This window comes from Pelmatolapia mariae, linkage group LG13 (genome assembly GCF_036321145.2).
Source record: "Pelmatolapia mariae isolate MD_Pm_ZW linkage group LG13, Pm_UMD_F_2, whole genome shotgun sequence".
Taxonomy (NCBI): domain Eukaryota; kingdom Metazoa; phylum Chordata; class Actinopteri; order Cichliformes; family Cichlidae; genus Pelmatolapia; species Pelmatolapia mariae.
Genome location: NC_086238.1, coordinates 13244628 through 13257079, shown reverse-complemented (window position 1 = coordinate 13257079; position 12452 = coordinate 13244628). Strand labels below are relative to the sequence as shown.

Below are 12452 nucleotides of genomic sequence, written 5' to 3'. Positions count from 1 at the left end.
CACCTTATCTTCAAATCAAGAAAATCATTGTTTTTTTAAAACGATTAATAACAGCTTTAAAATTAAAACCAGATATTTAAAGATATTTAAAAAAAAATCATACAGAAACTCCTTTCCCAAATGCCCATTTGATAAGGTTGGTTGAACTGATTTTCTTCTAAAATATCACTACTCCACAGACATTTTACCTATCAGATCAGCAAATTTCCACAAATAAGGATTACTGGCACTGTCCTTAGCATATAAACTTCTCTTCACACAGACACTGCATATGGATATACGGGTGTGTATGTAGGAATGAATGAAACACCGCATGTTTGACACAAGAATGTTAGATTTAAAATAAACAGAATATATTCTGTAAAGCACTTTCTGGAAAGGTTTAAATTCCATGTCATTTATTCCTATGATTTTTGTGGTCGAAATAGATCAGACATTTCGCATTTATTTTTCCACTGTATGTAATCCAAAGTATTCTGGTTTAACGTACAAAAGTTTTGTATTTAGAGAAATTGGTAAATGGTCATGTTATATTATAGAGACATTTTAGTTTATTTTGTGGCTAACTCAATAAACAAAACAAAACAAAAATTCTAACCCAAATTCTGCTCATTTTTGCTAAGTTTCATATGCATACAGTAAAATGAACCTATACAAAAACAAACGTCGTTACGTTTTTAACTGACATCAACCATTGCTACAATTTTCTCAGCAGAGGGTTAGGTGTTTTCTGCCTTTTAAAAAAATGAAGCTGCAGTTATTTAAAGTTATTTAACTAACTATTTGATAGTTTCACATTAATGACACATATTCAGAAAGGGAGAAACTGTAGTGGAAAGTACATTTACTCCCTTTTAACACATTTCCGTGTTTCTGCTTTATAACATGCATTTTACTTCACATACCTGAAAGTAAAATGCACGTTTTAATCCGGTTGTGAGTAATTTTCACACGCTTTTTTCTTGGTTGTTGTGATCCGTCCACATAAAACACGCGTAGAAGACATATATAATGGTTGTGAATAAAATAATATCAAAGCCGGGTAAAAATGTGTGCGATAATGACAATAATTCAGCGTTTAAATAGTTGTGACTTTTAGGGCTAACATATGAGAACTACAAGTGTTCCCAAGACTCCCGAGGACAGAGGCGCGTTCACGCCGACTCTCTTGCTTTGTGCATTCTTTGGCTCTGCTGCTTAGCAACAAACACTAGCGAGCTAGCCAACAGCCTGCCTGGCTAGCTCTCACACGCAACGTAGCTCACTGAAATAGGCAGCAATGCATATCCATTCTATAAATGTCATGAGAGTGACCTCAGGAGTTGACAGTCAATAAACGGTATCTTTCGTTTAGGAGAGAACGTTTTTGCACTACACAGGAAAGAAGTCGTCAGCGAACGGAGCAGAAGGTTGTCTTCCTTCTGTGAAAAGTGGCTAATCTTAGCTAGGCACCCTTAGCACCGGAGTCTCTTGCGTCTCCTCTTGCCACGGAGAAGAGCGGCGGGAGGCTGTAGATATGTGGATGTGGGTTAGCTGACTGCATAGCTCGCCTAATGTCATTGGATGAGTTGTAGCGTCGTTTTACAGGTAAGAAACTGCACGCTTCTCTGGCATGCTTTCCCATCATTTCTTCACCGTTTATTTCACCCAGCTATAACGCACTACCTCGGGAGCTGCGCTGTACTTCAAGGGGAGCCTCCTTTCAGCAATTCAACAGGTCTTATCTTGACCAAGGCAAGGGATTTGAGTGAAGAAGAGGAGTGGGAAGTTGACTTCAAACTTAATTCCCATCAGAGACTATGAACGCATTACATATAGCAAAAGTCTTCGACAGAGTTGAATAGCTTAGTTGCGTGTCATGGCGTTTTGATCTGTGTTATTCAGTCTTTGCTTCAAAAAATTGTGGTGCCCCGCCTTGAGGCCTGGACAAGTAACGGTGAGTCTATGAAGATGACTCACTGTCTAGCAAGGGGGGTGTATTATCTGCTTCATACTGAGCAGAATTCAGTACTATGTGCATAGCAATGCAAAGCATACCCTGCTACCATGTTATTTAAAAAAAAAATGCAGTAGGCCTGTATATTTCAGATTCTGTGTTATCACATTTGTATTGTATGAATGGGGTAATGATGACCTGAAAGCCCAGAATTTACTCAGGACAGTTGTTTGTGCAGGTATGGAGAATATTGTGTTTAAATGTGTAGCTGATACCTGTCTTGAAGTGTTAAACTGCACCTTCCAGTCACTTCTTTAGAGCTTGAAAAAAGAAGGCAGCTGGACTTCTTTCAAGAGGCGTTTTCCCTTAAAAAAACAAATGGTGGAAAGTCACAAGTATTTACCCTGGGAGCACCCTATTGGAAGTGATCCTTATTGATAATGTGAGTCACGAAATGAGCCAAGATGTTAAAAAAAAACAAAACAAAAAAAAAAAACAACTTGGGTCACTCACATTACCATCAGTGGGGGTTCAGAATGAAACCTCTGTGAGGCCTTGCCCTAATATGACCTATTGAGATCACCTGAGGAGAGTTGTGATTCATTTCAGAAATGTGGGGTATAAGACATGACCACAGTGCAAAAAGATTGCCCCACACTGTTGTTGATACTAAGAGCACAATTATTCAGATCTCATTTTCAAATACTGTTAAAGCGAATCATCATCATTTATCTAAATCTGAATCATGTTGTTCTGAACTTATAGTAGTTATAAATAAACAATACATAACCAGCTTCTTAATCTCCCAGGTTGACAGTTTCTGTGATGATAAAACATATTTAAACTACAAATCCCGAACCGACTACACTTGAATATGAGAGGACTAGCTGCTTGAAAGGAAGAGGAGGTCTTTGTTCAACTAAAGTGAAATGCAAAGTCAAGACTTTAAAATAATACAAAAGTTTACATTAAAAGAAGAGCATACTATTCTATTTTCAGCTGTATTTTGCCTTCATGTTATACCAACTGATGTGTCATTCAGCTCAATTACAGATACATATTGTGACTCAAATTCAGGCAGGCTGTTGAACACTACAGTCACGCAGTAGGCTGTCAGTGTCCACTGAGAACAGCTTTCCCACAATATGTTGTTTAGCATAGCACTCAGCCACTCCACATATATAGCTGTGGGGACCCGGTTGCTATGCGGAGTCTGGAGTTTTCTGCACTAATGGAACAATAAACATAGTGAAGCACCTCTCCAGTCAAGCTGAAAATTTGTTTTACAACAGTTAGTAAAATGTGCACCCATAACAGTTTAAAGGCTAATTACAGACGTTGTGTATGTGACACCGTGTATTAGAGTGCAATGAAGTGCTTGTGGTGCTGGCGAATATGATAATTATATTATTAAGCCTATAAAAGTTGAGTTGTGACTGTTAGCTATAAAAATGTATTGTAAAACATTTTTTAGGCTTTGACAACTACATTTGTAACAGTATATTGACATATCAAACTGAAAATAAGTTTGATTAGTATTAAAAAGAAGTAGCAGTCAGTTGCGCCTCTGCTAATTTGCTTGATTGTCAACCGCACTTTAACAGCATTTATAAGTAACTTATAAACTCAGTAACAATGTTGGTTTTCATCATATTTGTTCAACTGACAATGTCTCTGAAGTGAGTAATTCATATATAAACCACATTTGAGTTGCACTTGTCCAGTGTTTGTGTGGCTTTTTTTGTTTGTTTGTTTGTTTTTTTGTAGTATCTAATATTTTATTTTACACTTTCAGCTGGTACATGTGCTCCCGTCACAGCTCTGAAACAATACAGGCACAGTGGAACTGAGAAAATCAGCCAGACGTCACCACCATGTTGGAGGAGGACATGGAAGTGGCCATCAAAGTGGTCGTGGTTGGCAATGGAGCTGTCGGCAAGTCCAGTATGATCCAACGTTACTGCAAGGGCATTTTCACTAAAGACTACAAAAAGACAATTGGAGTGGACTTCCTGGAAAGGCAGATACTGTAAGATATTCATTTGAAAGATGTTCCACATTATTTATCAGTTATAGTCTATAATCAAAGTCACAGAGGGTCTGTTAACTAACTACAACTTCAGCTGTATAAAATTGTTTTACAATATTAAATACATATTGGATAGTGGAATCCTGTTGGTACCCACATTTTAGGTTTAATCAGAAATTACTCTTTTTTTAAAAAAAACTGAATTTTACTAAATTTGAGACATTTTACTTAAAAAGGCCACTTTGTTATATTATATTTAGCTGTTATTTAATTAACATTAATTATTATTATTTAATATTTTATTAACCACAGCACAGTGGTGCAGTGGTTAGTATTGTGGTTTCTCAGCAAGATGGTCCTGGGTTTGAATCCACAGGCTGGCTCGGGCTTTTCTGTGACTGCGTTGGTTCTCTCTGGGTGCTCCGATTTCCTCTGACAGTCCAAAGACATCCATGTTGGTTAATTAACCAGATTTTTTTGTTTTATTTTTTATTTTACTTCAATTCTTCTATTTAATGCCTATGTAGTTTTTACTTTTTTACTTTACTTAGTAACTGTGTACTGTATGTATGTATGTATGTATGTCATTACACTCCTGGAGGAACAAGAGCCCTCTTGTGTCCAGAGTTAAATGAAATAATTTTCCACCCTAGAAGAAAACATGATAAAATATTTTTTTCCATGTTATAAATAATAACTAAAAGAGAAAGTTATTTGATGAGAATTTAAAAAATACATATATATTATTACTTTTGTTTATTGAAGAAAATGTTTTATTCCAAATGTCTTAAAATTGTAGTTTTTGTGATTGTCTATTAACAGAAAAACAAGTAGAGTGTGCTGAGTAGGATATAATAGGATATTATAGATGGATGAATATGTAACTAGTCAATATTTTTTCTCATCGTTTTAGTGTAAATGATGAAGATGTCCGACTAATGCTTTGGGACACTGCTGGGCAGGAGGAGTTTGATGCCATCACTAAGGCCTATTACCGCGGTAAGATCGCACCTCTGAAACAAATGACTTTTGCTTATCCCGTATTTCTAGGCTTTCAACCAAAGTGTAAGCACTAGTATATATATACATATATATTTCCTAGAGGGCTTATTCTTAAATCCAATCTGTGTTTTTGCTCTCGGACAATGAATTATGCAACATGTGCAACATGCTTTTTTTTACAAGATGTAACAGCTTGAGAACGTGAACTGTTTGTGTATGTGATCTTACTTTGCAGGTGCGCAGGCATGTGTTCTTGTCTTCTCCACTACAGACCGGGACTCGTTTCAGGCTATTGACAGCTGGAAGGAGAAGGTGGAAGCAGAAGTTGGAGATATTCCCACAGTTCTTGTGCAAAACAAAATTGACCTCCTGGAAGAGACTGTTATAAAAAAGTAAGGATTCTGTGGTACAGAAAAGCAATTAACTATTAAAGAAAAGAGTGCTGACTGTTTATTGAAAATAAGCCTGTTAATTTACCAGAAAATTAAGAAGTGCTGTATTTCCTTCACTTGTACTGCAGTGAGGAGGCAGAAGCATTGGCTAAGAGACTTAAGCTAAGATTTTATCGCGCTTCAGTGAAAGAGGACCTAAATGTGAATGAGGGTAGGTTACTGAAAATCTGAACAACTGATCAGATGCAAATAAAATGGCTTGTTTCTTAATGTTACTGTCATAACATTTCTGCTTGTTGTCTTCATTTAGTTTTTAAGTATTTAGCTGAGAAGTATCTACAGCGACTCAAACAGCAAACAGCAGAGGAGACAGAGGTGGTCCACACAACAAGCAATAAAATAGGTAAGAAATCTTTTTCCGTATCACAATTTAAGCTCTGGTATTTTGTTTTTGTTTCTTTTAAATAGCCTTGAATTACTCATTCTTTCTGGGGTTTTTTTTTCCAAAGGTGTTTTTAATACAACAAGTAGTAATGTCTGCAACCAGAGCTCCAGCAACGGCAGAGAAGTCATCACTTTGCGTCCTAACAAGCAAAGAACCAAGAAGACTAAAAATCCCTTTGGAAGCTGCAGCCTCCTCTAGAGAAAATCATTTCATTTTACTGACCGACAGTTATTTCTGACACTAGATTGGTCGTTATTGTAAGCTGTTGAGGTAGCCACAGTTAGTGACCAAAGCTCACATAGACTGGGAAACACTACACTATATTACTTTATTAACCTAGTGTTCATCTTCCTCGTCCCATGTTGATAGGTGTATTGCTGTCTCGGATATTCATCAGCGATCTGGGCACAAAACCTAACCTTTGTACACACTTGGATCCTCCTAATGGTTGCCTTAAGAAACAACTGCAGCTACAGTATGTTGTGTTATTAATTTAATGATGCCCAAAACAACTGAAGTTCTAGCTGTTGGCGCAGGTGGATTTTCCCCCTTATGGCCGAGGCTTTTGCTCTTTTTTTCTTTTCTTTTTTTTTTCACTCTTTTTTTTTGTTTGTTTGTTTTAATGAAACTTGACATACCGACTCTCATCAAAGTATGTAACAGCAAAAGTTGCACTCCATGGAGACTTTTCCTTCTGTACGTGGTTATTCTGTTTAACATTTCAGCTGTGCAATACATTTGCATGTATTATAAAAGATAAGCAGATTATTTTATTCCATATTTTTCTAACTGTTAAACAGATAATGGTTCAAACTATATTCTTCGTCCTGATTGAACGCTGAGTTAAATCTCTGTGCGTGAAGTATTTTTGTACGAAGCACAATAGCTTTGACTGATCTTATGTGCCAAATTTTCTCTTTCTGAGCTGTGGTTAAACATGTGCTCTCATAGATATACGTATGTAACCAATGACACAAAAATAGTCCTTTATCTGTCTGCTTACACTTGTTAACCAAATTATTTTAGACATAAAACACGATTTACACTAAAAAAAATCTCTGTTATTTCAATCATAGTACCTCAAGTTACAACCAATTGTCAGTTACAATACAATACTATGCTTTTGATTGCAGTTGTTTACATTGTTTTGTTTATTTTGGTATAGCTTTGACATATATATTCAGAGTACAATAAACACAGTACAGAATTCTCCTATTAGTTTTTTGACCTGGATTGTGAAGAACCTTCTACAGACTATAAAAAAGGAGCTGTATTGGGGCCAGAAAGTGAAAAGAAAAATGAAAGCTCACTGCTCAGTAGGTACTGTACCTGTGGTGTGGAGTTTAGGGTGGGATGTAAACTAATGCTCTCAGAAGGTGTTACAAAAAGTTGGCAATCAAGAGGGGATGTTTTGCTATTGAAACGCTTACGTGTGTCTGATTATGCAAGAAAATTACATTTCTTTCTAACTAAATGAGAGTACTCCCAGAAACAAATCTCCCAAACTAATCCTTAGTTTTCAATACAGCTAGCTGTGAAATGTGTAATGTATTCACCTTTCCTTCTGTTTTTCAGAACTCATTATTGGGTTACACAGGTTTACCAAGCACAACAAAATATTTAGTAATATAGAAAAGTCTTAGATTAAACCTCCTGTCTTGAATGAACATCTCCTTAGTAGTTTCAGTTGTAGCTATCTAATGGAATTATAATACATAGGTCATCTGGGAATACATGTGCATGCATGCTTTACTCTTAAAAGAAAAAAAGATTTCAGATCTGTGTTCAGATTTTTTTCTATTGTGAAAATACCAAAAGGTGCTTAAAATGTGTTCTACAGTTACACCATTGGTACTAAGATTGTGTCACATTTCAAAGTTTCCCATTATTTTTTTTTTTTTTTGTAAACTGTGCTGTTTTGAAGACAAGCAAAGTGGCATAACTATAATGCATGCAGGCCTTTTTTCCCTCCCATATCAGTGAATGTTTAATCATTACAATGCCTTGTCAATGTTTACATTCTTCAGAGTACACATTTTAATCCATCCTTTTGCTGTTTTTTTTTTTTAATTGCCTTCACAGTAGATCTGTAAGTAATGTTTTTCTCAAGCTTGTGCTAGTTTGTGTTTACTTTGTCTTTTGACTGACTTGATTCACTGCACTTTATCATTAAGATGGCGTATAATTTTAAAGAATCAGCAGTTAAAACTAACCATACTTAAGTGCTGTCACTCAGGTGTAATCTTTGTCTTAATTTTACTTTTACTTTTTCTCACATGACTTCATGAGCAGATTCACACCTTTAGAAAGACAAACCAACTTGTGTTGGCTTTCAGCCTGAGAAAAACGACACGACTTGCAGTTTTGTTGTGTCACACCCTGGAGTGTGCCACACAACTGTGTGTCTGTTGTTTTGTTTGCGAGGCAGTGTTTGGTGGCAATCTGATATGAATAAAAATTTTCTTGAGCATCCATTGTATGATTTCTTGACAGTTTCTTTAACCAGAATGTTATTATTATTTTAACTGGGTACATTTAGTTAGAGTGAATAAGGTTAGATAATTTTAGAAGTGCAGACAGTTTGGATAAAAGATGATTGTCTGTACCCGTGGCGGTTTTTCAAGTTAATAAACAACTAACATGGGTGTAGAAGTTTAGCCTTGCTCTTAGTACCTTGACACGAGAAACTCATGATCCTCATATTCTATGTTATTTCATATCCTTATGCCAAATGCCAAACAATAGATGAGTTTGCTCAAATGCCATCCGCTGGGGAAGAGCAAGTGATAATATGTAGGGCTCCTAGACAAAGGCAACCTTAACTTACTTAAAACATTGTATGCCCTTTGCTTTGCTGACATTGTTTTTCTATTTGACACAACACAACTAAGTGCTGTAAGTCTCAATTTTTAAATTTGTCCTATAGATTATCCTCTACACCACGTGTGTGGACATTCCTAAATAAACAGAGGCACTTGCCACATGCTGCACTGCACTTGTTTGCAAGTCTGACCTTAGAGCGCCATTATTTGTTGCCAACTAGGAAAGAATAAACTACAAAACATTTAATTCAACTGTATTTCATGTGAGTACTTTGATTTAGCAGCAAAGACCAAGGAAGTATTTCTCTCTAATATCAAGTCCCCTGCTCATAGCAGAACATTCTTAACCCTGACTTGTCAAGAAATTGAATATTCATCTTATTAATGGTTAAAAAGAAACCAATACAAAAAGCAATGAGGAAATGCTGATCTCAGCACGAAGTCATCAAAACTTTAAGAAGGTCCAAGGAAAACCATCTGGGAGGTTGACTGCTGAAGAGTACTGTATATTTAAAGAAGTCTCTGCCCGACACTCATAAGACAACAGGTTTATTTAGTTTCTTGACACGTGATCTGAAATAAAACTCATATGTGCAAATACAAACTAAAATCCATATATCTTGTGTTGATTTCACACAAAGAGGTAGTGCGTGCACTTACAAAATCAACTACCTAAATTTAAAAGTGAGGCAATGAAACAAAAAGAGCCTTATTTAATTCATTGCTGTTCAGCATCTTTTACTGCACTAGGTGCATATGTGAACACACACGTACATTGTATAAACATTAAGTAACCAATATTAAGTAGATCAATGTAAAAATGACAATGATTTGGTAAAACTGGATATCTGTTGCTCACTTTTCTTGCTACAAGTAGCAGCCTTCTGAAAGCGAACATTCAAGGCACATTTAATGCTTTGGTGATGAGTCTTATTGACTACCGTTTGCTTTTGTGTTCTCGAGTTTTTGATGATCCATAATCTTGATGTTCTTTTCAGCATTTTCAACATTTCTCAATAGAGTCTCCAGCCTCCGCTTTATGTTCTTCTGGTCCTCCAGAGCGCAACCGATCACAATGGCCTGAAACTTCTGGTTGATGGGAACGGCCGGTGCTTCAGTCACACATGCGGCGTGCAGGGCCAGCAGCTTCTGCCTGCTCCCCTCCATGTCGTCCAGCAACTTTTTCACTATTTCATCTATGATGGATGTGGCTTTTTGTAGCGCCTCCTCCTGCTGCGGGTTTCTGATTGTCCCAACAGAGATTTCCACAGACAGCGTCCGGCCCATTAAACGGTTTGCAGTTAAAGTTAACTCCTCTCTCTCTCCTAAGAGACACAACACATGGAAAAAAATAATAATAAAATACATACTTTAAGTGAAAAAATACATTCACCACAGATAACTAGGTTTTGTAAGGGGTAGCATGTTGGCTAGATTTATCTAAATTCAAATCCTTGCCCTTGTCTTTATTATCTGAAGTTTCTATGTTCATGACTGTGCTCAGTCTACCACAAGCCAGGGACACAGTTATTTTATGCAGTGTAAAACAACAGGGTGGGCTTGCACATCTGCACTTCAGATCTGCAAGGCCATCTTGTTGCAAAGCCTTTCTAAAACAATTCTCTGAGAGACAAAGCAGCTGGTGTAAAAACAATCTACAGCAGATAAATAGTATCAGAAAATCAAGTCTGCTGATTTTGAATTTTCTGCCTCAAACTGTCATCAGTATGTATGGAGGAGGTCAGGAAAGAGATACAGCAGTAAGTATCAGCGGTGTTTGGGATCTTGTCAAAATTGATAAATTATGAACACAGAAAACTACCGTCAGATTTTGATCCACCATGCAGTACCATCTGGAAAGCATCTGATTGGCTTCATTTTTCAGCATGACAATGATCCCAAACACATTGCTAATGGATTAAAAGCTAGACAGAGGAAACACACAGTGGAACACTATCTGTAATGGACTGGACTCCCCAGAGCCCAAAGCACAACATTACTGAAGCAGGGTGGGATCGTCTTGACAGAGAACAGAACAAAAGGCAGTCGCCCAAATTCTGTTTTGCCACATATATTTTGTATTTCCATTTATTTTTGCATGTTTTACTACATCACTGCACTTATTTCCCATTTTACTGGCAATATATAAAGAAATAAGGAGTGGCTCGAGACTTTTGCCTAATACTCTACACAGTAATGACTTATTTGCAAGTGGACGCTTTCTTTGGAAACAACACATGAAATACGGGTAATCAGATAAAGACTGCAGGTGGTTTTCAATGAGCATGTTCAGCCTACTTTAGTGCCTTCATTCAAATGGAGCTTGATGTATAAATGACATCCATGAGCTGTAAACAACTACTTGGGTGGAACTCTTTAAATCCTCAGACATTCACGAGCCCACCTCCACCCAACAGCAAAGTTAACTTTCAAGCGTGTCCTCATTGGATCACAATGTTGCAGTGGCATCAGAGCAGAAAATACAGGAATTCAAAACACAGCAAAAATGATACTAGGAGGCTATATGTTCACAGTGACATCAACCAGCGCGTGACTTTTGAGTTCAAGTTGTGATAGTCAGCAAGCCGCCTCACCAGCACAGATGTTACGCATTTCTTGGCTGTTCTGTAGAGATTGAATCATTTCCAGGATGCACTCCCTTTCCTGCTCCATGGCCGATGCCGCTTCGCGTAAAGCCTCCACCCTGTTGGAGACAACAAAGCATGACAATAACCATCCATTGAAAAGCATCCTTAAACTGCGAGAGTAATGATTATGAGGCTGTGAGCTACGAACTAAAAGCAATCCACCTATAAAGCATATGCGTAAAATGTGATCATTAACTGTTCTCGGAAAACCGCTAAGAAATTAAAGCTACTTTTATGGCACATTTTAAGCGCTATAATAACTTGTTATAGAAGATGTGAGCAGTCATCTATATCCCACAAACGACAATGGTTGAATAGGTGGCTCGACATAAAGCACATGCTAAGGCCCGTTACTTAACTACCTCATTTCCAGCTGGTCCAAACTTTCCAGCAGCCGCCCCGAGCGATCTGCCATGGATAGCGTCCTGCTGAACTTGCTACAGGTAGCCTCGTTCATCTTCGCCTGTATTTTTGCCTGAGCCATGATGATGAATACCCGTCACAAGGATGATCCGTTCCGGAGTAAAAACAAATCCCGTATGCGGTCAACTTCGAGCTGTCCAGCTGACTGTAGCTCCACCGGCTGCTGCAGCAGCGCCCCTGGGAGAACATTTCCAAACATGGGCTGCAACTTCCTTCACTCACTCCTCATAGAAGCTTCCCGAGGAGTCCAGAACTATGCTCTCAAAACGAGGGTCCGAGGACCCCGGAAACGGCCGTCCGGTCCACAGAAATACTAGCTAGGATTTAAATTAATAGGATAACAGTCACTATTTTTTGTTCAACAAAACTAGTTAATAGACTTTGCTGAATCCACCACCAAAACCTTTTAACTCTGAAAGTGATTTCTATCAATGACTAAAGTACTATATAATATAAAAAATGTATGCTATATCATAAATTCCTTACATTAAATGAGGAGTTTTTCCTCACCAACAAAGGCATCTTCACCTCTGGCACTGCAGTTAGCCTGGAGCTGCCAAATTCTACAACCAGGAGCCCAGTGCTAATTAACTTGTACTGTGTCAGTACACAACACCCAAGTCTTACCTCATAGTCCATTATCTCAAAGCTTTTGCTCTTTAGCCCACTTGCCCAAAATCAGATATTTGGCTTGTAACAGCCAAGGGGATGAAAACCTTCATGGATATATTGCAGTTGATTACAACACGATAATT

At 37.6% G+C, this 12452-nt stretch overlaps 2 protein-coding genes across 2 annotated transcripts; one reads left to right on the top strand and one right to left on the bottom strand.

Annotated features, from left to right (window-relative positions):
• The first annotated feature begins 1207 nt into the window (after positions 1-1207).
• Positions 1208-8276, top strand: rab23 (RAB23, member RAS oncogene family). Its single transcript, XM_063491409.1, has 7 exons — positions 1208-1587; positions 3732-3965; positions 4879-4964; positions 5203-5359; positions 5488-5570; positions 5670-5762; positions 5869-8276. Exons 2-7 carry the CDS (start codon positions 3811-3813, stop codon positions 6000-6002), a joined length of 708 nt encoding a protein of 235 aa, XP_063347479.1. The 5' UTR covers positions 1208-1587; positions 3732-3810; the 3' UTR covers positions 6003-8276.
• A 921-nt stretch (positions 8277-9197) lies between these two features.
• bag2 (BCL2 associated athanogene 2) lies at positions 9198-11952 on the bottom strand. Its single transcript, XM_063491774.1, has 3 exons — positions 11637-11952; positions 11221-11330; positions 9198-9951 (listed from the first exon to the last, which is right to left on the bottom strand). The coding sequence occupies exons 1-3, from the start codon at positions 11756-11758 to the stop codon at positions 9557-9559; spliced, it is 627 nt and encodes a 208-aa protein (XP_063347844.1). The 5' UTR covers positions 11759-11952; the 3' UTR covers positions 9198-9556.
• Between the last annotated feature and the right edge of the window lie 500 nt (positions 11953-12452).

Coding starts and splice junctions, on each gene's coding strand:
- bag2 (XM_063491774.1), bottom strand. CDS start 11,758: ATGGCTCAGGCAAAAATACAGGCGAAGATGAACGAGGCTACCTGTAGC. Junction 11,331..11,636: donor TTGGACCAGCTGGAAATGAG/GTAGTTAAGTAA, acceptor TGTCTCCAACAG/GGTGGAGGCTTTACGCGAAG. Junction 9,952..11,220: donor AATGCGTAACATCTGTGCTG/GTGAGGCGGCTT, acceptor TGTGTCTCTTAG/GAGAGAGAGAGGAGTTAACT.
- rab23 (XM_063491409.1), top strand. CDS start 3,811: ATGTTGGAGGAGGACATGGAAGTGGCCATCAAAGTGGTCGTGGTTGGC. Junction 5,360..5,487: donor GAAGAGACTGTTATAAAAAA/GTAAGGATTCTG, acceptor CTTGTACTGCAG/TGAGGAGGCAGAAGCATTGG. Junction 5,571..5,669: donor GGACCTAAATGTGAATGAGG/GTAGGTTACTGA, acceptor GTCTTCATTTAG/TTTTTAAGTATTTAGCTGAG.